The following is a 25,214-nucleotide window of genomic DNA, read 5'->3' as shown; positions in this document are numbered from 1 at the left end:
ATCCAGGACTTGTTAACATACCCTGAGGCATTTCCCAGACTTACTTGACCACAGAGTCCTTTCACATACAGTGTCATAAAGAACTACCAATTGGCCGAAACCGGTTTGGCTCAGTGGATAGAGCGTCGGCCTGCGTACTGAAGGGTCCCGAGTTCGATTCCGGTCGAGGGCATGTACCTGGGTTGCGGGCACATCCCCAGTGGGAGATGTGCAGGAGGCAGCTGATCGATGTTTCTCTCTCATCGATGTTTCTAACTCTCTATCTCTCTCCCTTCCTCTCTGTAAAAAATCAATAAAATATGTTTTTAAAAAAACTACCAATTGTGGAACACACTTGGAAAATGCCACTCCAAAGGAATGGTACACAGGACAGATACATTTTGAACAGAAATAATCATTTTAAGAAGATCAGTATCTTGGGGTCCTGATGGTGAATTTGAGGACAGGGTAGGATGGGCAGAGAATGAAATGCCTGGTCCTTGATGGGGAAGTGAGGAGCACAAAAACGAAATTGTGAGGGTATTAATACTACCCTGTTCTCACTTGATTTGGACTCTGGCTACCAGCCTCTACTAAGCCTCTTCTTCCTTCTAAAGCCACACACAGCTCAATGAGCGTCTGTAACCACAGGCTTGGTGACTTCACTCTATTCTCTTCATCTCCTAGAGATCTTCCTTCTATTCATACAGCTCTGATGGTCTTCCAATTGTCCTGTCATTGTAACTCCTCATTCTCTGATGGATGTGGCTTTCTCCTCCTATAAACTCTTTTGTTTCTAGTATGTCCTGGGTCTCTTCTTGCCTCCCTGACTTTCACTCCCTATTCTCAATTTTCCCTTCCTTTTCTCTCTCCTCTTTTAATATGGACATTCCTTATTGTCATTCTTCCAATCCATCTCTCTACTCAAAAGAGCTTGTTCAGGAATTTTGTAGACCACCATGAGCTCCAATCTCGCTTATAAATGGTTCTTAAAACTCCCTTCATTTATAACTTTTTCCAGTGTTGAATAGTTCTCCCTTGCCAGTTGGCAGTTGCACATAGTGCTCACATTAGCAACATATCAAAAATCCAAAATTTTCATCTACCCTCCATATCAGCCCTCCTTAAATTCCCTATTATGACCATACTTTCAGCCTCCTGCATGTCTTCCTCTTTCTCAGTCAGGTAAAATACTCAGATTCTAGCTTTGTGAGATGTTATATATTTACTCTTCCTTTTTACTTGTAACAGCCAATGACAACTTCCTAGTTCAGTGCTCACTACCTCATGGTTGAACAATTGTAACAGTCTCTTAATCACTTTCACTGCCTCTTGTCTTCCCATCTCTGGTACACTCTCCATCCTGCTACTAGATGACTGACTCCATTTCAGGGAGCTCTTGAAATGCATTTATTCTATAAGCATTTCTTATTTCCTCTGTAGAAGTCTCTATTCTGCAGGAAATAGAGCCATGAACATAAATGACTAAAATGCAATGAAATGTGGTAAATGCCAAGGAATTACTGATCAAACTGCCATGGAATTCCAGGTATAAAAATCACAGAAGGCTGAGTGGAGGGGTCATATTGGAGCTGAACCGTAATAGATGGCTAGGATTTGAAAGAGGAAGGCAGTCTATGCAGAGTGGGGAGACAGCATGAGCAAAGTTAAAGCACATGCTCTGTTGGAAAACATTTACTAGTTTTCAGTTTCCTACATGAAAAAAATTCAAATGTGTGGCCTGTTATTAAAAACCCAATAATATTTGGGTCCAATACAATTTTTAAGAAAAATTTCTCTCTATTCTTCTATCCTTGCTTTTTAAAATAAAATTCGAATGTCCAACCAAATATTTGATAGGGCTACTGGAAGCCACAGGGTACATACAGAATTCCTTCCTACATGTTCATTTTATTCAAAGAGTTTTAGAGAACATCTTTTTGACATTAAAATAAGGATAGATGAATTGATATCAGAGAATGCAAGTTTCCCCTGGACTTTAAAGATAAAATATAAGGTTTCAAATAAAGTCCTTGCTTGCAGGAGCTGTTTTGAACTGTTAGGAGTATTCAGGGACTTAGCCTCCTTGGTCAATCCAAACAATATTCTTATTGCTCTCCTCTAAGCACCTTTCTTGTTTTCTAGGCATCCTTCATGCTTCTAACTGCTCTGCGTCACTCATGATGTGTTCTTCCATCCCTATATGGATTTCCTTTCACACACAGACCCATATCTACTATCCATGCACCCATTCTCTAAGGCCTATCTTGTTCTGGTAGGCTTCCTTAATTACTAGAATTGAAAGAAATAGCTTCCTCTTCTGACCTCTTACATTGTTCACGTTTCACTTTAATAAATATTATGTAGTTTTCACTTCTCTGCTAGTTTGTAAGCTCTCAGAAGCCAGAGAGCTTGTCTTATTCTGCAACCCCACAGTAGCAAGCATAGTGACCTACGTATATTGAGTGTTCAATAAATATTTGTCAAGTGACTGAATGAAAAATTTCTGCTCAATTATTGCCTCCTCAAGTAAATCTTCTCTGGTGATCCTAAAGTCTCCTTGAGTATCTCATCCTCACCTACATAATTTTTCTTTATTACATTATCTGTATATGATATTGTGGTCTATGTTTATTTGTCTGTTTCTTTCCCATTTATTCTGCCATACATAAGCCCTAGGGGAGCAGGGACTTTGTTCCTTTCTTCATCAGCTGTTCCTAGAACAGTAGCTAGAACATAATGGGCACTTAACAAATATTTGCTGAATCAGTGGATGAATAATTCTATTTTTTAATAATTTAATATTGATGTTCTTTTAATATGAGGTTTATCAAGATATATATAAACCACCAGGAGGCAGACACTCAACACAGGAGGTGCCATGACATGCACTGGCCATTTACAAATAAATGGCACAATGGACCTGGTGCAGACAAACCAACACTCGGCTTCCCCAAAGTGGGACACAGTCCCCACCACCATCCTGGAGCAACATCCCACCAAATCACAGCCAATGCTGCCAAGACCCCACAAAATGCAGCCCACAGCCCAGTCCAACCTGGAAATGGTTGCTGTGGGTGCCTGGTAATGACGTCATGTAGCAACACCCAGCTTCCTCTCCCTAGCAACTAGCTTCCTTGGAGTTTCTTCAGCCCAGGAAACTGACCTGCTTTGTAGCCAGGTGCAAACATTTTACCCTTTAAATGTCTGTGAAGCATTTTCTGGTGCCTCATCTCATTTAATCCTCACAGAAGTCTGGAGTAGGAAGATAGGAGACTTGGTAGAATACTATTTTCTTTTCATTAGCCAGAAAATGAAGATTTAGGAAGTTTAGAAACTTGACCCGACTGAAAAGAAGTAAGAAATAATGGACCTTGAAAATGACTTCAGGTTTTCTCACTGTGCAGAATATAGTCAAACACTGCTGCAGTTAAGTATTGTACCCTTTGTTCTCCCTGCGTGATCTACAATAATAATCTGCCTCATGTTGATATTTACTGCTGTGCTGCTGACAATTACCTGAAAGAGAAGTTGGGGTGCTTCACTGGGTTGAAAAAAGTTTAGCTAAATCAGAAAGCAGGTCCAATTAAGCAAGTTTATTTTATATATATAAAAGGCTAAGTTGACTTGGGCATGTGTGATACATATAAAGCTCTCGCTGGCACCAATTGCATACGTGTGTTTTGATCTGTCATTTTCGATTGTGAATTTGGTTGACACTTCTATTATAGAGAAAGGGCAAATAGCGATATTAAAATATTTCTTCTAGTTAATTTCCTTTCCATGTGCATGAATCTGTGCACCAGGACACTAGTGATAATATAAATAAGGTAATTTTCAGTTCTGAAATTATAGTTAATATCATTATAGTTCTATATGTATATACTTTTAATGTTCTCTTTAACTGTTGGTTTGATTGAAGAGATTAACCTTCAATGGAGAATGTGAGATAGGAGTGACAGGGAATGGAGAATGTGGGGTGGGAGTGAGAATGGAGAATGTGAGGTGGGAGTGACAGGGAAGAGGTTAATCTTCTAGCTCTTCTATTATCTCTCAGCTAACATTCAATGTCAAATATCTTTTCCCCAAGATACCCATATTAACTAGATGTGGTTAGGGAATACCACCCAAAGGCACAAAATCCTTTTTCATAAGATGGTGCAAAAAGAAGCACTTCTGATATTTGACCTTGTGTGTCAAAATCTCAAGAAACTAATTAGCTGCCACCTTTCCCTTAAAATCTCAACCTGAAATGACAGTTATCCTTAAAATACCTTCAGAATCCACACTGTATTTCTTACTTTGTCCATTTCAAATATAACTTTTTTAAGTTTATACTTTTGCCAAGAGTAAAATTAAAGTACATAATGAGCCAATTTTAAGGCCATTTTCAGAGTCTGAGATTGTTCTTTCTGACATTGAAGGATTTTACTAGCTCCATTTCACAACTCATATCTGAAATCCTGAGAGCACTGCTACTGAGTCATTGTGTCATCTTGTGAAGATGACCATAACTCTAACTCAGAATTTAAACACAATGACCAATTCTGCGAGAAAAAAATTAGTTTTTCCTGTCAAGTGCAGAAAAATACTAAAAAAAAAAATGTTTTAAGAAAAAACCTTTTAGGATGAATGAGTTAGGAAAATAGCTTTTACTAAAACTTACCATGTAAAAATTCTTGGAAAGAACAAAAGAACACAATCAACTATGTGTTCCCTTTGAGGTTACTTGTTCATGTGTTGTTAGTCCAATTATAAGAACCTATGTACTGACTTTTAGGTTAAAAAGGGATATCTCAAAGGCAGAGAACTAGTTTACTATATGTCAGTTCATTTTTATCTATTTCCCTAAAATTTGTGAAGTCAAATTGTAAACACTAAAACCATCTCAAAATTAGGTTTGAGGGTCATTTGTGAATTCCTGCCTCCTCCTGACCTCGAGCAGGGTTGTTCAGAATAAGTCACAACTTTGGAAGTTTTCATTCTGATTCTTAGCCTAATAATATAAACCAGTTGAATCATATGGAATTATAGTTTCTTACTAAGGCAATCATTAAGTATTTAATATCTCATGATAGGTAAGTTTTATTGTTGAGGAACTTTAAATCCCTAATCTCATTTCATTTAAAAATACATTTAGAAATCAAATTACATCAACAGCTATTTTTGAGCACCTACTTTTTTACAAAACTGTGAAAAATGCTGCTATCAAGAATATTTTTAGCCAAGCTGGGTGTGGCTCAGCTGTTGAGCATTGACCCAGGAACCAAGAGGTCAACAATTCAATTCCTGGTGGGTTGCTTGGTTGTGAGATTGATCCCTAGTGGGGTGGGGGTGGGGGGAGGTGCGCAGGAGGTAGCCAATCAATGATTCTCTCTCATCATTGATGTTTCTATCTTTCTCTCCCTCTCCCTTCCTCTCTGAAATCAATAAAAAAGATTTTTTTAAATAATATTTTCAGAACTATTTGAAGTTATATAACAGATTCTCTCTTTTTTTTCAGTGTTTGTATAGGAATAAGTATTTAAAAGGGGTAAAAATTTTCATAAACAGTGATCTCACCTTTAACAGAAAGAGAAATAAAATGGAAAAAACTAAGAGTCTGAGTCTATTTTTATAGAGTTGACAAGTATAAAATCAGAATTTTAAGGCTAAATAAAATACTAAACTGTTATGATTATTTATTTTACCATAATATACATATTACATGTCTACTTTAAACAAATGCAAAGATAATTGATCATTCATTCACTTAATTTTATCAAAATAAATATGGCCAGGTATATAATTGACCCTATGTCTCTAAAGTATATTTTGCTTAAAATGATAAGAAACCTATTTCTAGAAGTTCTAAATTTGGGGCTTCCTTTTTCTGGCAGAGATATTTTCTATATAAGAATTATAGTATTTCTAAGTAGTTAACATGGGCTCTCTAGTTCAGGTTTTCCTTAGGATAATTTTACAGTGGCATTTACCATATCTTGCCTTGTGTGTGTTGACTCCCCAGTTAGGATGCGATACCACTGAGAACACGAATCATGCTTCTTCACATTCATAATTCCTAACTCAATGCTTTCCATTTAGGTGCAATTTAAAAATAATTGAGGGAAAGAAAGGGGGGAAATAATGATACTCTAGAACTTTAAGGTGCTATTAATAATACATCTTTAGGCACTTCTTCAAATGCACAGAAATGATTCATTACCTTTGATTGATATGACCAACCTACTTAATCAAATTACTTGTTTAAAAGAATATAGTTGCTTTCCCATGATTTAACAACTTCACCTGTCACTCAGAACTAATGTAAAGAGCATGGACTTTGTTGTCAAATTCTAACTTAGCTGCCTATTAGCTCTGTAAGCTTGGCCAGGCTGCCCAACTTCTTCAAGCTTCATTTCCTTTCTTATAGAAGAGAGTTGGTAACACTTAACTTTCTGATTTATTGTGAAGAGAGAATAGATTTTAATATCTACCCTGCATGCTTTTTATTCAGAGTGTGACTAATGGGAAATTAATCTTGCTAATCATCAGATTCCTTATCTAGTCAATAAACATTAATTGTTATATAACTAATATCATTGAGCATCTATTAAGCAACAGACATTATATAAATATACATACTATATCTATCTATCATCTATCTCTCTATCTCTCTATCTATCTATCTATCTATCTATCTATCTATCTATCTATCTATCTATTAGTTGCTCAATGATATGTATTCTATTCCTATGTTAGATAAAGTGCAGGAAGCTAGAGAGCACAAAGACAAAAATGAGGCATATTTCCATCCTGGGAGTAAGAGATATCCTGGTGGGGAAGATATGTGAACAAGATTTGAATTAAGAATGCACATTAGGCCCTGACCAGTTTGGCTCATCGGAGAGAGCGTCGGCCTGCGGACTGAAGTGTCCCGGGTTCAATCCTGGTCAAGGGCATGTACCTTGGTTGCGGGCACATCCCCAGTGGGGGGTGTGCAGGAGGCAGCTGATCGATGTTTCTCTCTCATCGATGCTTCTAACTCTCTATCCTTTCCCTTCCTCTCTGTAAAAAATTCAATAAAATATATTTTAAAAAAAAGAATGCACATTAGCCACATGAAAAATGCTGGGAAAGGGAGAGAATAACGACAAGGGGGTGTGAAACAGTGAATTTGGATGGGAACATCCTGACAGTAGGTTGCTCCTTGAGTTTGGAGTGTACAGGAGAATGAGTGAGAATGAAACTAAGAATAGGTCCAAGCTGGTGGGGACTTCAATTAATTATGTAGACACTCTGAAAGGTGTCAAACAGGGGAGTGACATTGACAGAATGCAGTGTAGAAAGAAATCATTGTAGCTAAAATGTTCAGTATCTATTTAAGAGGGGCATTACTAGAGGAAAGGACAAATGGAAAGGCTGTGACATTCGTATATGTGGGAATGACACTCTGAATTATACAGTTGTAGTAGTGAGGAGAACAGGTTTGAGAAATATTTAGAATATAAAATGGATAAGGCTTAGTGACTACTTGGTGGTGAAGTTGAGTGAGAAGGGAAAACCAAGGTCTCTGGCTATTAACTGACGCTCTGAATGTAAGAGAAGAAGCAGGTTTTGGAGAGGGGAATAAATAATGCATGCAGTTTAGAATATGTTGATTTTTGGATTGCAGTCAGACACACCCAGCAAAGTGAGTTTAGAGAGATAAGAGCTAAAGACAGAGATTTGAGATATCTATAAAATATCGCATACCTTCCAAGGTGAAGCCAAGGTTTAAATTAGATAATGTGTGTTAAGTGCTGAGTGCTACAAAGCTCTATGGATAAAATAAATGAGTTGATCTCCCTAACTAAGTGGAATTCTTATTCCATCCTGGGCAAAATTAGCAAACACGGCTCTTTTTAATAGAGCCTGAAGTTAAAGCTTCAGCTTAACAGTTTCCTCTGGGTTTTAAAGACAGCTTGATGAGCTGACTGTCAGTCTTCTAGTTATTTCTTCTCTAATCACTAAATTATTAAGGAATTGGCATAATGGACCATCCTTCCCAAGCTATTACCAAATAGTTGACCAATACTCTTGCTTCTTTTGTCAAATGCGTCCTGGCAAAAAGATCCCTGCAAAGATACTCCAGCAACCCCTCTAACATAAGGCCTCTGACTTAGAAAATATATTTTTTAAATCCAACAATATAAAGTGACATGAAGTCATTGGAAATACATTTTTTAGCTTTCAATTCCAACTAAGGGATCCAAGTCTTGACAACCTTGTGGAAGATGGAATAAGTGGAGAAATATGGGAAGAGTGATAATGTTTCCTCCTCTCATTTCAGTCTTCCCAAAGCTTCCTCCCCAAGATTATAGAACATGATCACCCACAAAGATAGACCAGAAAATTGGATGCTCCTTTAAACCATTTTCAGATGACTCTACACATCTCATCTTTTAAAAATTTTCCCTGTAAGCAATAAAAAAAATTTACATGTGATGCTAATTTCTAACTATGGAGATCTTAAAAATATAATGAAGAAAATGGTATCTCTACAGTTGTAAGTTACACTGATTAATTTTTAAAATTCTTTTTGTTCTGTCCCAAATTTAAATTGGGTCAGCTGTATACTACACATCTACCCTGCCATGATATTAGAGAATTAAATGTTATTCACTGCCACAACCTAATTATAGAGATCATTAGGCCATAGTCTATTGGAACGGTTATGAGCTGTTAATGGCTCATGATTGCTCCCAGGGATGTGAAGAAGCCTTGTCTTTCAAAGTTGAGGATGATTGAATTAGTTCTTAATATCAAGTAGAATAATCTGGTCTATATTTCCTTCCTTATAATCAAACTTCCCCTGAAACTGAGCTGTGTGTGGCACTCTGCTTGTCTGCATACGCACATTTGCATGAGAAGAAAAGCCTTTCATGTGATTGATAAAAATCCCCAAGTATATACTGCTAGCTTTCTAGGTATGAAATCTGTTTAATCCTAGCTTCAACCCCTTCAGATCATAATTCTATAGTGAATAATGCTGGGCAAATTACCTATTAGAGCAATATTTTGTGAAATGTTAAATTTATGGACAATATATTTTCAAAACATAGCACTTTAATTTTTCCTAGTGCTTATACAATGCCATAGAAAAGACTCTGTTCATGATCCCTTAGTTCTCTCAGGAAAAAAAGGAAAGAAAAGTAATTTCCCTTGTAATGAAATGGAAGAATAGCTCCTTGAGAACAGTAAGTGGGCTGTGAAAGGGCCTCTCTGCACTAAGATGAAGGAGGTACTAACACAGAATTCAGTGGGCTATTTCCCTCTTGTGCTGCAATTTAAAATAAGCAACACGAGAAGAAGGAATGAGCTCCTTTTACAGTTGAGAGAATGTAATTTACACATTAAGAATTTATTGCCTATAACATTTGGGAAACTTTTGGAGTTAATACTCAGAAAGTGGTATTATGTCCCTACCTGGAATGGTTAAAGGAAGAGGAAGGTTCCCGAAGCCAGGAGAAAGCCCTATAACAATTCTTAAACTTGCTCAAGCTACATGATCTTATAATAGTATAGTCACTAAGCATTCAGTCAATTCCAAACAATTTCACTCACCTAGGTTACCAGAAAGTCAATGATTTAGATTCAGTCAAGATTTCTATGTTCTTTTTTCGTTTATATTTTGATTCCAATAAGAACATTCTTCCTATAGTTTTATGTGAGGCATATCATACCTGTCCCAGCCTGTAACCAGTATTGTCTTCTTAAGAACCAGGATCTGTGAAATATCCACAACTCCCTCTTTTCCAACATTTAGTGTATGGTGACAATATCCATTGAAATCCCACACCTTTAAGAGAAAAATTAAAATCACCTTTGAGACAAGAAAATGTCTTCTTCAATGAGTGAAACAGCACAGTGTAATAAGATTATTCTAAATGTTTGTATTTCCATTCTGGACTAGGGATGATTCACTCAGAATATGTAATAATTCAAGAAAATCCCCTCACTATTGAAATTTAGCCATTATATGTATTACTCTATGAGTAATACTACCAGTTTATTCTATACATGTTTGATTCAAAGGCTAACAAATTAGTGGGTATTTTTAAGGGGGTGGCAAGTTAAAATCATGAAGAGCCCCATTTTGGAGTTTGTTGAAATCCTGCTTCTCACTCTCTCTAAAATTCCTAATTTGTGACACAGGAACATTACTCCTCAGGCGTGTTTGGAATTTTAAACATCGAATACAGAGCCTGAAACACAGTGATCATTGTACCAAGTTTTCCATCATCTGCCCACAAAACATCTTTTTGATAGCGGGTGCTAGAACTCAGTCCTATGGAGGCACAGGCAATTCTAGATTACCCCACTCAGGCATTGGTGAGGACCTAGACCCAATAGGAGTGCTTTAAGAGAGAATGTCATTAGGTCCCCAGCAGTTAAAACTATGCCTTGCTATGAGACACTGTTGGTACATCATGCACAAAGGACAAGCTGGCATTCTGTCAAACTTAAAATGCATATAATCTTTGACTCAAAAATTCAACTTTTAGAAAGTCATTACACAGAGACACTCAAATGTGTGAAATGGCTTAATTTGGAGAATATTCTTGAAACATTGTTTATAAAAACTAAAGATTTGAATCCATTTACTGGTTAGCTAATAAGAGACTGAGCATCAGAATATGGAATATCTATACAGTGACATATAATGTAGCCATTAAGAAGAATGAGTCACCACCATGTGTCCAAGCTCAGCCAAAACTAAACCAGCTGTTTATCTCTTGGGCTTCAGTTTTCTCAGCTGTAAAACTGAGATAATAAAAGCAACAACCATAGTGTAACCATAGTGTGTGTGTGTGTGTGTGTGTGTGTGTGTGTGTGAAGTGCTAGGAAAGTTTCTGGTTCATAGTAAGCATGAAATAAATGTTAGCTAACATTATGACTATTGTTGGTATTCATATGAATCAATGTCCAAGACAGGAAAACACAAAATACAGAACAGCATGGACAGCGAGCTGCCGTTGAGAAAGAAGTGGTGCTCAGAGGCTAGAAGCATGCATCAGAAACTGGAAACAGTGGCAGGCACAGTATGGAGCTGGAAACAAGGGTGAAAGATTTTTTTGACTTTATATCTACTTTATATTTTAAATTTTATTATATGCATGATTAATTATTCAAAACATTAATTAATTAAAAAACAGACACTTCAAAACCCTGATAAACAGGGCAATACTTTTAAATCTTTGATTACAGAGGTATTGGTTTTAGATGCCGAATGATAAATGAGATTAGAAAATGTCATTCATTCTTGTTTCTTCATAAATACAGCCACTGTAGCTCAACCCTGATTTATGTGTCCTATGTAGAGGTTACCGAATTTCAGAATTCTGTTGTGCTATTGTGATAAAGATAAATGTACCTTCAAAAGCTGAGATTATACTAGTAAATTCACATTAGCTTCTAAGATGTCAAAGCTTGAGCTGAGCCAGAGCAGCGCACATCTTCTCACCCATGTCACTGTTTTCTTCTACCCATGGCTCCTAACCAAGCTCATCTGAAATAATACCACACATAGGTATTGTAAGGATGTGACTACCCCAGAATCTACCTCGTCCCTTAGCTGGGACCATTTTAGCAACCATTTATAAGTCTGGCCTACTCTGGATGGTTACTTCCCATGACAAGAGTAAAGGGAACCTAATCTACTTCCCTTATTTTTCAGTTCTGCCTCATTCCCCATGACTAGTAGTGGGGACACTTGCTTGTTCCTTTTGATAAGCCTCTGTCTAATACTTCACTTTCAGTTATTCTTTTGTTATTCCACCTTGACTATTAGGATTGGGATTATTCCATTACCCTCACACCTTTTACCAGTCAGTCCTTCCATGAATGAGTCTATGTTGCTTAAATCCAATCTCCCAGTCTATATGTCATCCATTAACCTTTCTAGAGGTTAATCAAATTCTGCTGATTCCCAGAGATTTTCACTGTAACATGCCATAGCACCTCCTTCCCACTGGCCATTAGCAGGCTGCAATCCTCCTTCAAACTTGCCTCCACCTTCCATGATATGACACCTACCTATCCAGATAGAGCCCCTTACCCCGAATGCATCAGACATCCTATCATGGAAGGTACATCTAATTAACACTCTCATGACTCCAGATATGAAAGTTTGCAAGCCACTTAAAGCTTATTCAGAAAAGTACCCTCTGTTGCCTCGAGTGTCACAAGTCATCTCCAATCAAACTCTGTCATTGCTCTCAGAGCCCGGGGAAGCAGGGAAGATTCACTGATGGACATGATTTCAGATTGTATCTAACTTGGCATAAAAATTTGATCATTTTTCGCAAAGTAAAATAGTATCATCTTTCTCCCAGAAGAAATTAATAATGGTTGCAAAATAAAGAAAAGCCCCAAAGCAGAATACCGTGTGAGTATAAGATAAATAATAAATAAGATTATGATTATTCTTCCCCCTTTCTTCACCACCTCACCTTCACATAAAAATAAAAATTACAAAATGGGGTGATTCTAACATATTAATTTTCTGGAAACGTTGCATCTATGCCATGTTGAAAAGTTTACGTACTTGCCCTGATTTCTCATTTTATAAATCGAGGAAAAGGAAACTAGAGACATTAGCTGAAGCACATGGAAATTATTCAGGCCTCTTATTCCCCAAAGTAGTCCTCTACCCAGAGCACTGGAAAAAGCTTTCTGAAATAAGAAAGCCAAGTTGTGCTTTCATTCTAAATAATTTATTCAGAAAAACCATTTATTCATTTTTTCCACAGAATTTTATTTTCCCAACAGCTTTGTTATTAGATGGCTTGGGTTCTTTAGCTCTTCTTACCTTGTCTCATCTCTCTTCTTGCAAGGCCAAAAAAAAGCACAAATAAATATAGTCAAAACTGTGTTTCCTCTCACAGTATTCTGGCCCCCTCTTGTCTGGTAAGAACTGTTCCTACCTTAACAGTTCCATCTGTGCTGCCAGTCAAAAGCCGTGTCTCATTTGCATCAAGGGCCATAGTGCTGATTTCTGCATTTCCATGACAACCAGTAAATTGTTTGATTTTCTGCCCAGTGTCTATCATCCAGAAGCAAACTGTTGACCCCACATCAGAGCTGATTACCTAAGAGAAAATAACATTGTAAAGAAATTAAATATAGTCCCAAAATCTATCATTATTATTCCAATAAAACTATCGAACCTGTGCATTTTCTGTACTGGGATCCCCTAACAGTTAGAGACATTTTTGTAATGTATTTTCTTCCTTTTTGTTGAGCTGATAACATTTTAATTTCTAGGCCAGGACTGAGATAATAAGGTCATGATTCTCTTTATGAGAAAAGATAGGAATCTACTTCCCTTACCCACCATTCAGCTTAGTGTCTAGAGGCCATTCTGAAATCGAATCCTCCTGAAAATAAACTTACAAATCTTTTGCATTTAAATGAGAAAGTTGATTTTAGTAGTCATGGTGATCTGACACTATTTACTATATGAAAAGACACATTTTATTGTATATCAGTTTCCATTTGGCATTCAGAAAAGAAAGCACTACTTGCCATTATGGGGAAAAGTTAATTTCAACAAATTGCTAGAGCTATTGCTTTTAATGCTATTAGTCCCTTTCTTCTTCCTTTCGCAAGGTACTGTGTATATTTTTACAGCCAAACACTATTATTGATAGGTCACTAAAAAGAAAGAACACAGGAAGGTTAAATATAAATCTGCATCTACACTCCCAAGAGAAAGGCAACAAAATAAATGCTAGTCAGGATAGAATTATATATAGTAACCCAACAGTGTGAAATCTTATAGTGGCAGGCAGACCACTAATTTCAGCTCTAAGCATTTAAGCACCCTTTAGTTTAAGAGATTTATAAAACCTTCTCACCAAAAGGACTTCAGGTCCCAAAGAATGAAAAAAAAAAAAAAAAAGAATCACTAACCATACAAATGTATAGATAAAAAGTTGCCTGAAGCAACATCTACTCTGAGAAAACTTAAAGCATGTCTTTATCTGCTTAAGTATTGATTACCATTGTATAAATGTAAATTTATTAAAAATATGTTAAATTTGAGTGTTACATTTTCATAATTAAATGGGCTAAAGTTTTTCAACTGTATAAGGCCTGCATAGCAGCTGGCCATGATGCACACATGCATTCATTCATTCTAGGGTACGCACTGAGTGGGTGTTCAGTGTGCAGCTCCATGACAGAAGTGTTCACTGATGAATCCCTGCCCTCAAGGGGTCTGTAGTCTAAGGTTGACCATGAAAATCCTCTGGGGAACTTTATAAACCATGACTGCATACCATGCCACAGGCTCTGATTTAATTGGACCAAGGAGGGGCATTTTTATTTATTTATTTACTTTCTGTATTTCTCCATTGATTTTTAGAGAGTGAAAGGGATGGGGAGAGACAGAGAGAGAGAAACATCAATGTGAGAGAGACACATCCACTGGAATCAAACTCGGGACCCTTCAGTCCACAGGCCAACGCTCTATCCACTGAGCCAAACCGCCTAGGGCAGTGATGGCGAACCTATGACACTCATTTTTTTGGTTGATTTTTCTTTGTTAAATGGCATTTAAATATATAAAATAAATATCAAAAATATAAGTCTTTGTTTTACTATGGTTGCAAATATCAAAAAATTTCTATATGTGACATGGCACCAGAGTTAAGTTAGAGTTTTTCAAAATGCTGACACGCCGAGCTCAAAAGGTTCGCCATCACTGGCCTACGGCAAGGAGAGGCATTTTTATAGAGCTTCCACATTACTTAAGTGTGCGATCTGGATTAAGAACAACTTGTCTAGATGGAGAAATAGAAAATGTCAAGTAATGTTACATGTTCAGAGGTATCATCCTGGGTGCTGTGGGGCACAGAAAGGAACCCAAAATCCACTCACTGGGGTGGGAGGTAGGGAATAAAAGGTGAGGATGATCAATCCGGGTTGAAGATAGGTATTTATTGAGTGCCAAGTGCTTTACATTCACTATTTCATTTCATCTTTATAAAAACCCTGAAAAATAAATATTACCACCCTCATTTACCAGTGATAAAATTGAGATTCTAAGTAGCTAGATACTAGTCCCAAGCTTATAGAATGACGTTTTGAAGGCTGCCCATGGCAGACACATCACAAGGCCTCCCTCTAGTCCAGCATTGCATTCCAGATAGCTAAGAGCATGCGTAGAAGAGAGAACTTGGAGAATATTCCAAGCATGACAAAAACAATGGAAATGTCATGCAACCAGGGTACAGGTGACAGGATAAATGATGGAATATTGGGTGAGGAAGCAGGCTGGTGGGGGATATTTGAAATCCCTAACAAGCTATGCCAGAGAATAATGAATAATGTGTGTAAAGTTCGTTTTACTCAGAAACAGTCTACAGCTTTCATTGGACTGTCGCTAGGGTGTATGACTCAAAATAAAATAAAGAACAATTTCTTTGTTCTTAATAAGGAGGAGAGTCATACAGCATATTTTGTTGGTTGGTTTGTGAAGATACCTTTGGCGACTGTGTGGAGAACAAACAGGAGGCTGCTGTAATAGTCCAGGTAAGAGATGCTCACCAAAAACAGTTCTGGAGATAAATGGAGAAGAGGAACTGGGAAAAAAGGCCACCAATTAGCAACATTTACACCCCAGCAAGGAAATGATCATGAGCATATAATCTCTCATAGCCTTTTTTTCTGAAATTACAACTCAGAATCAGATAATTTCTCAAATGATGTAATACTACCTTTCAAAAATATTTTTTTTATTGACTCCAGAGAGGGAGAGAGGAAGAAAGAGATAAAAACATCAATGATGAGAGAGAATCATTGATCGGCTGCCTCCTGCACGCCCCCTACAGGGGATCGAGCCTGCAACCCAGGCATGTGCCTGACCGTGAATCAAACCATGACCACCTGGTTCATAGGTTGATGCTTAACCATTGAGCCACACCGGCCGGGCAGCAACACTATTTTGATACACATTTTCTCTTAGTGGAGTCAAAGGTAGCTTATATATTTAATTACCTTTGTGAAATAATAGTGTAATTTCTAGGACAAATGACCTGGATCTTTGAAACAGTGTGGCCAAGCACTTTCAGGATCATTCCAAGTAACTGACTGTGTTTCTGCTTGCTTTCGTTTGTGCAATATACATGGTGGTTAAGAGCCCTGAGCCTGGAGCCAGGGTGCCTCAGGTTGAATGTCAGTTGTCTGACGTTGGCTCATTACTCAATCTTTCCAAGCTCTAGCTTCCTCACCTGTAAACTAGAGAGAATCATAGTAGCTACCTCAAACTGTATTTAAGAGATATAAATAAGCTATTTACAAAACACAGAACATGTCATACAATAAATAAGCATAACAATTAGCTAGTGTTACTATTCCAATTAAAGCTTTATTTGTCTGACCTTTAATTTGGGCCAATATCACTTTTTATATCCAAATCAATAACAAAATATTTAATATCTTGCTTTCTTCCAACCATAACAGGGAATATAGACAATTACAATTTTAGAAACCTGATTTGTAGATGTACATTAAGGTTTCAAATTATATACTACTTCTGAATTTTTCTCATACTGTAATTGCTTAGAAATTTGGATTGCATTCATTGAAGACAAAACCATGAGAAAATTTGAAAAGTGGTATTTTAAGAAAAAGTTAAAGGCTGTGAAGAATGTTATTATTTCTATTTTAAAAGCAATTATTGAGCACCTATTACATACTAACAGTTTTGTCCTAAAAGTTGGGCATTCCCTGGCAGAAATTAAAAGATCAAACTAAAATAAGTTCATATTCAGAGAAAACACTTGCTTACTTGTTTAAAACTAGCTCCAGCCACATTACAAAGCATCTAATCATCCACCCACCTCCTTCATTTAATGTAGACATTCAATCAAGAATTAAAAAAATCGCTTTTTGCTGCTTTGCATTCTCCCTCTTTTGCCCACCTGCCTGAACTCCAACATGCTGTTCATCAGTTTTCAGCACTTTTTTGTGCTCATTTAACAATTCCTCATGAAATCTGAATCAATAAGGAGAACAGCATATAGTCGGTCAAATTTAATTTTATGGCAATCTGTCTTAAGGAGCAGGCTTCTCCAAAACAATGCATTGAAAAACAAGGACTGACTATGTCCCAGCATACAACCACTATAACCAACATCTACCGTCTATATGACAATGTCAGCACACAAGAACAACAAAGCAGGTGAAAAGGCTTGCAGAGTTTAGTGAGAGATGAGTGCATTTAACATCACTTGGCAGATGAAGGAAGTGGTTTGACTGCAGGATGGAGGGCACTTTATCTTTAGCAAGCTGCTTTGATTGGTCAGAAAGCCCAGGAAGAGGGATTGGCACCACATTCATATGTCATGTTCTGATGACATCAAATCTCTTTAAGTTTTCACTTTATTCCTGGCTGCTGCTCATCAGCCCATGCGGGCCAGACCCTGGGGGTTGCAGAGCAGAAATAGGCCTATTTCTATAACTACACTGCAGTGCATTGCGCCTCGAGAGCAAATCGTTGTTCTGATGGGAGCACGCGCCACCTTCTGTACCTGAGTTAACAACTGTTTAGGAATGTACGGGTCTTTTCATCTCTCTCATTGAGGCTGTCACAGCCAATCAGCCAATACTAAGAGATGTGACATTGTATTTACGTCCCCTAATTGTCTTCTTGCTATTCCAACAACAGTCAGCATTTTAGCTCTCTTTTCAGATACATCCCAAGTCCTAGGTCTAAGCAAGAGGAATCAAAAATTACAGCCGGGGATGTTGCTGGCTACCATGGGATCAGGACATTTGATTTAATTGCTTTTTTCTTTCTTTCTTTCTTTTTAGTCAGTGCCGTTTACTATAGTCCCATAATATAAAGTAGGTTTTATCCTTTATTTCTGTTTTGCATCAAATCTCTGAAGTTATATCTCAGTAAGTAGCGAGGTGAGGAGAATGATAATATCTCTGAATACTGATACAGACAAAGGATTTGAATATTTTAAGGCAGTGATTCTCCATTTATAAATCTTATTTATTAGATATCACCTCTTCTTAGATTAATTTGTAATTCATTCCTTAAATTTATGGAACACCTTATAATAGGAGAGACACAGGATGGAGGCATTGGAAATATATCAGTGAAAAATTTCTGCTCTTCTATCTAGTGCAGGAAGTGGGGAGAGATGCAACCAGATTAGAAAATATTAAAGAAATTTACACACACACACACACACACACACACACACACACACACACACATATATATATATATATATATATATATATATATATGTAGCATTATGAAAACATATAACTGAGAAGTGGGTAGAGATAATTGGGAGTTGGTGCAAAATCGGGGGCTCTTAGAAGGACTCGTTTGAGGAAAGACATGGCTGAGGTGAAGGAGGAAGCTATGAAGATACCTGGATGAAGAGGAAAGGAAAGGCAAAGGAAACAGCAATGCAAAGGCCCTGAGGCGCAGTGTCCTTGGCTTGTTCAAGGACTGGCAAGCAAGGCTGGCAAGGCTTCGGCAGTGTGAGGGGAAGGGCCAGGGGCTGCATGTGCCCACCTGTGGTCATTGTACAGGCATTCAAAACACTGCCAAGGTCACCCGGCACCCACAGACACCAGGGGACAAAGTCAGAGAAATATCATTTCCCCTTTTTTGATTAATAATTATTTATCTTTTGCTCTTGCTTTGTTCTGTGTGTCTTGATACACAATATCCTTTCATCCTTTACAGAACACCTATAAGGGAGGTATTATAATTCTTATTTTCTAGATTTAAAAAAACACAGTTGCATAGATAAATTAAATGGGCACTCTGTCTCTAAAATCCCACCACCTCTCACATTGTAAAGAAATAGCTAAGAAAAAAAAAAACTACTTCAAAAAACAGCTGTCAAAAAATAGCTCCCACGTTCCGATTCTGCGTGTTTGAAATTTCTCACTCCATCCCAACAATAAATAAAAAGCTGAGCAAACTGAAAAACCAACAACTCTTCTTAAATCAATATAAGAAATGAGGTCACAGGGCAAATCGCTGCCCCCCAAAATCAGAAAGACCTAGGCAAATAAATAAAGTCACCCCTTACCACAGCAAAACTCATGAACTGAAAACTCTCGGGCAGCAATGCCAAGATAGGGAAATGGGAACTGCCATTGACAAATTGCTGCAGGCTCCAAGTGGACAAGTCTGAGAGTTAAAATTTCCAGGGGGAGCCAGTCATAGGGGAAGCCCACAATTTTTTTTTTAGGATATCAACCAGTTTCTCCCTTAAATATTGAAGAAAAAAATCCCCTCATACTCCTGGCAGGGGCAAGCGAAAGTATTTTGAAATATGTCAGAGTACTCCGTTTATCTTAACAAGGTCTGTCCTCAGGAGAAACTATTTAACCAGACCCTAACCTAGGGTTTACCAGAGGCTAACTGACCTGGGGAAGGGCAATACCAAAGTCCAGCTGCCTCTCGCCTTCCTGTTCTATTCAAGGGGGAGGAGGGGCAATGGAGAAGCATGTGTGAAGGTCACAGTCCAGAGGCACAGGCACAGGCTCACTGACGGTCTGAGACCTAGTCATTGGATTCTAGGAGGCTTCACCGCCCCCCACACCTCACCGCCACATTGCTAAAGGCCTATTTACAGAAGTTGCTTTTACTCAGTATATCATGTCTAACTATGAAAAAAAATACAAAACATACTAAATGGCAAGAAACACAGTCTGAGGATACAGAGCAAACATCAGATTCATACAGGGCAGGGATGTTTGAATTCTCAGATCATGAAATTAAAATAACTATTATGAATATGCTAAGAGCTCTAATGGGTAAAAATAGACGGCACTGATTCTAAACAAGTTTATACAGAGAAGCCAAAGACCCAGATGAGCCAACACAGTATATTTCAGGATCAGAACAAAATCAGAAGACTGACATTGCCCAACCTCATAACTTACTATAAAGCTGCAATAATCAAGGCAGTGTGGTATCAGCAAAAGAATAGACAATAGATCACTGGAACAGAATAGAGAGAGACCAAAAATAGACCCACATGAATATAATGAACTGATCTTTGACAAAGAAGCAAAGGCAATACAATGGAGAAAAAACAGTCTTTTCAATAAATGGTGCTGAAACTACTGGAACTCCACTTGTTAAAAAATGAATCTAGAAAGACTGTATCGCCTTCATGAACTCTAACTCAGAATGGATCACAGACCTACATACAAAACAAAACAAACAAAACCCTACAAAACTCAGAGCAGATAATATAGGAGAAAATTTAAAGGACCTTTGGTTTTGCAATGACTTTTTATATAAAACACCAAAGGTATAGTCTATGAATTAAGTAATCTATAAACTGAATTTCATTCAATTTAAAAATCTCTGCTCTGCAACACACACTGTCCAGAGAATGAAAAGATGAGCCACAGACTTAAAGAAAATATTCTTTTTTAATATATTTTATTGATTTTTTACAGAGAGGAAGGGAGAGAGATAGAGAGTTAGAAACATCGATCAGCTGCCTCCTGCACATCTCCTACTGGGGATGTGCCCGCAACCAATGTACATGCCCCTGACCGGAATCGAACCCGGGACCCTTCAGTCCGCAGGCCGACGCTCTATCCACTGAGCCAAACCGGTTTCAGCAAAGAAAATACTCTTAAAAGACATATTCTTCAGGTACTGTTATCCCAAATTTACACAGAACTCAAAATTCAACAATGAGAAAACGAAGAACCTATTTTTAAAATGGGCCAAAGACCTTAATAGATGTCACCAAAGAAGATAAACAAATGTCAAATAACGTACAAAGATGCTCCTCAGGGAGGTGCATAGTGAAACAATGTGATACTACACTGTAGAATGACATGAATCTGGAACGCTGACAACACCAAATGCTGACGAGGCTGTGGAGCAACGAGAACATTCCTTCACTGCTGATGGGAAAGCAAATTGATGCAACCACTTTAAAAAGCAACTGGCATTTTTTTACAAAACTAAACACGCTCTTATCATTCAATTCAGCAATTGGGCTCCTTGATATTTAACCCAAAGAGTTGAAAACTTACGTCCACACTAAAGCCTGCACACAGATGTTTAGCAGCTTTATTCATAATTGCCATGCTCGCAGGTGAATGAATAAATAATCGGTGGTATATCCATACAATGAAATATTACTCAGTGTCAAAAATAGTTTTCAAGCCATTAAAATGTGTAGTGAAAATGTTAATGCATATTATTGAGTGACAGAAGCCAATCTTAAAAGGCTACATACTTAAAAGATTCCAACTACATGACATTCTGAAAAAGGCAAAACTATGTAGACAGTAAAAATCTCAGCGGTTGCCAGGGTTTAGGGAAGGAGGGTGGGAAGACAAGGTGGAGCATAGAAGATTTTTAGGGCAGTGAAATGACTCTATATGATGTTATAATAGTAGATACATGTTATTATACATGTGTCTAAACTCACAGAATACATAACACCAGGAGTGAACCCTGATGTATACTGTGGTTACATTTGGTGATAAGGATGGGTCAATACAAGTTCATCAGTTGTAACAAATGTGGAGAATGTGGGTAACAGGGGAGACTGTGCATGAGGGAGGACAGAGGGATCAGGACATTTCTGTACCTTCTCAATTTTGCTGTGTACCTAAAAGTGCTCTTTAAAAAAATAATGTCTTTCAAAAAGCTGAGACTATGGGGATGAGATAGGCTGAGGACAGGGTCCTCTTCTATCCTGCTGATAGATTTAATGCAGTTTTTTTGGTGAACATTTGACAATATCTATCAAGGTTTCTGACATAAATAGTTTCTGACCAGTTCTAGGAATTGATCGCACAGATATACCCTCACTTGTGCTAAAATTTGTATGTTCAAGGTTAAAACTACTACATTACTTGAAATAGAAAAATATCAGAATTACATCAATGCCTATAAGAACTGATTAATGAAAAGTTTGGTTGACCCACGTAATGGAGTAGCATAGAGCTGTGAAAAAGAAAGAGCATGCTCTCTAGGTAATGTGATGAAATGATCTTTAAGCTGTAGCATTAGTGAAAAATCAATGTGCAGAGCAGTGTTTCTGTGCATATAATATGCTACCATTTGTGTAAACAGCATTTAAAATACTATGTTCTTAAAATTAATAATTACATGTATATTTAAAAAATTTTTAATCCTCACCTGATGATATTTTTTCCATTGATTTTTAGCGAGAGAGAAAGGGAGGAGGTGTGAGAGAGAGAGAGAGAGAGAAAGAGAGAAACATCGATATGAGAGAAACAATGATTTGGTTGCCTCCCTCAGGCATCCTGATCAGGGTCAGGGATCAAATCTGCAATCAAGATACATGCCCTTGACTGGGAATCGAACCAGAGACCCTATGGTCCTCTGGCTGCTGCTCTAACCAATGAGCACCATCCAGAGGCTATGTGTGTGTGTGTGTATATATATATATATATATATTTGTGTATGAATAGAAAAGCCCTTGCAGGGGCCTCATTGAAGTCATAGAACTGGTTGCCTCCTAGGAGGGAAACTGGGAAACTGGGTAGGTAGACAACAGGAATGAAAGGAAACTTTCACGGTATATCCTATTGTTCTTTTGAGTGTTGTAACACTGAAATGTGTTATTCCTTCCAAGCTAATCACATTTAAATTAACGTGGGTGTGTATGTATGCGCATGTGTGTGTATGGTTTGGTGTAACCTTAAGACTAGGGTACTTACTTCACCTGTCTCCAGCTAGTGATTAGACCTCATAGGCTCAGGATTGACATGAAACCAAGTAAAGCCTTAAGCCGGCTAGTGAAGAAAAGCCAAGCTTACAGAATGGAGGTCACTTGGAGCCCAGCTAGAAGGCAGGCAGAGAGAAAGTTTCCATTAGTGTTCATCCAGTTCTGTTCAAAAGAGAAACGCATTGATCTTGCCCTAAATACAAGCACCACAGAGGTCTAATGTCTTGTAAGATGGAGATAAATTTCCCTTACATTTGTCAGCCTCCCTTTTCTCACATTTTATAATTACCAAGGGAACTACAAATTGAATTGTTTAGATTCTCAAAAATCTCAATTCCCCCAAATAATGGTGCGTAGAAAAGAGGACAGGAGAGGCACTGGTACCAAAAAATAACACCCAAGGGTCATTTTCAGGAATGATGTTTCTTGTGATAGCGTGAGAGTTGTCTTCAAGAAACAGTACCACTCTTGATGAGGTAACCAACCTCCCGTGTTGGATTATGAAACCCACCCAGGGTCTCAGGAGGCCTGCTGGACGCAGCCAGCAGCATTGTCTGACAAGTTTCTTTATGTAACCATGGATGTGATTAATATGTTTACTCTTGGAGACTGGATAAAATGGTAAAATTAAGGGAGGCAATTTGTATACCAAATTATATACTATGCATATCTTTTAAGCTAGAAAGTCATTCCTAAGATTTTACCCGAGAGAGATCAAGTCCTGAGTGTGAATATAGTTGTGTACAAAAAAAATCGTAATAGCGAAATTCTCATCAAGGCAAATGGATCAGTAAATGATGATACATACCTACAGTGGGATATGTACTGCCTTTTAAAAATGATGAACTAGATCTACATTTGGGAACAGGGAAATACATTTCAACCTATTATAAAATAAAAAAGTAGGTTACAGAATATTTATGCAAAATAGTCTATGCACAGAGAGATATTTAGAACCTGATGATATTTAGCTCCTTATTTGAGCTTTGTTGCATTGTTTCAACATCTTATAATAAGCATGGAATGTTTTTCAAAAACGAAACTATGTAATGTATTGTCTGTTAAGATTTGATGACACCTGAATGTCTAGCCTGACCCTAAGTGTGTCCTAGATGCAAAACCAACGGAAACATTACCTATTTTACAGAAACACATTAGCCCACATCATTAGGATGGGAGCCACAGTGATAACTCTGAAACTTTATCTATTCCTGTTTATAGCTACAAATACATTTTTAAAGGTTCTTAAAATCCTTGGGTGTTTTTCTTAAAGCTTCATTTAAGAGCTCACTGCAAAGACAGTGTATTAGAACTACCTCCAGGATACTGAGTGACTTTGATGCTTTTAAAATTGCACATTCCACGGACTCCCTCACGCTGTCCCAACTTGTTCTGCCGCCAGCTGTGAGGGCAATCTTCGCAGGGTGTGACAAAGCACGCGGCTCTCTGTAAGAGGCTTTGCACGGCTCCCCATCCCTTCCTTAGATTGGGGATGCCAGGGTGCCAAAAGTCAGGAAGATAAAGAAAAGTCACAGAAATGTGCCAAGTTGCTTTTATAGAGGGATTATGTTAAGTCTCCACCGGAGTCAAATAGAATTAAGTCACACTAACATGTCAGCTCTATGCTGAAATGACAACAGAAGAAAGGTTTGCCATTAATTTCAGACAAACAGAAAGTCCTCAACAGAGGCTTAAACCCAGAAAACCAAAGATCAAGGGTCAGTGGACTGAAAAAGCATGGGTTCCTTTTGAACTTGGGATGAGAAATGGCAATAATTTAGCAACTGAGCATCCATTCAGTGCTCAGAAGAATGTTTGGCGTTGTTGGAAAATACAGAAGTGGGAGACAAGGATCTTTTCCTTATTCCAAAAACATAGGAGAAGAGAATAATGAGAGTTGAGCTAAGTATTTAACTAGAAAACAACTCCAGATGTGACCAGTGCTCTGAGAGGGGCGAGATAGGCGTGGCCAGGGCTGTCCCTGGAGACTCAGGGAGCTGAGAGGACCCCTATAAATGAATGTTTATGAGCGGGAATGGCAATGGCTGAGAATGGATAGGACAACTTCCTCCCCTCAAGGGATGTTCCTGAAGATAAGCAGGGTAGGGACAAAGCTCAATCCATCTTCTAACTCTTCCCAACATCTGCTTTCACATGATGCCTGGTTAAATAAAGATGAACTAATACGGAGACATTAACAAACAAAAGAGGTGTGATAAAGCTTGAATGCTCCACCTGAGAGGTATGGGGGAGCTTGTAGGGCTGGCTGCCGGGAGGAAGGAACTGCTTCCGAAAGGAGGCCATAAACAGGAATGCAGGAGAGATAGGTGCTGCTACTGTTATGTCTGTGGCCCACAAGCATGTGCACACACACACACACACACACACACATTTTCAAAAGTGAACAAACTGAAGCTTAGACATGGTAAGTAATCTGCCCAACATTTCAACTCTGATTTCTCTAACCCAAAGTGTCTCAAAACTTGTGGTCTTGAGGTC

General features: G+C 37.9%; 1 protein-coding gene across 1 annotated transcript in view; it reads right to left on the bottom strand.

The window, feature by feature from the left end:
* The window catches only part of WDR49 (WD repeat domain 49), a 98,960-nt gene that overhangs the window by 52,912 nt on the left and 20,834 nt on the right, over positions 1-25,214 (bottom strand). Inside the window, exons 5-6 of the mRNA XM_006088898.1 lie at positions 12,927-13,091; positions 9,684-9,799 (exon numbers count right to left, since the gene is read on the bottom strand). Of these exons, the coding sequence (XP_006088960.1) occupies positions 9,684-9,799; positions 12,927-13,091 (281 nt within the window). The remainder of the gene's footprint in view (positions 1-9,683; positions 9,800-12,926; positions 13,092-25,214) is intronic.

The sequence above is a fragment of the Myotis lucifugus genome, unplaced genomic scaffold (assembly GCF_000147115.1).
Source record: "Myotis lucifugus unplaced genomic scaffold, Myoluc2.0 scaffold_53, whole genome shotgun sequence".
Taxonomy (NCBI): domain Eukaryota; kingdom Metazoa; phylum Chordata; class Mammalia; order Chiroptera; family Vespertilionidae; genus Myotis; species Myotis lucifugus.
The sequence above is the reverse complement of the archived record's forward strand: the minus strand, read 5'-3'. Positions and strand labels throughout refer to the sequence as shown.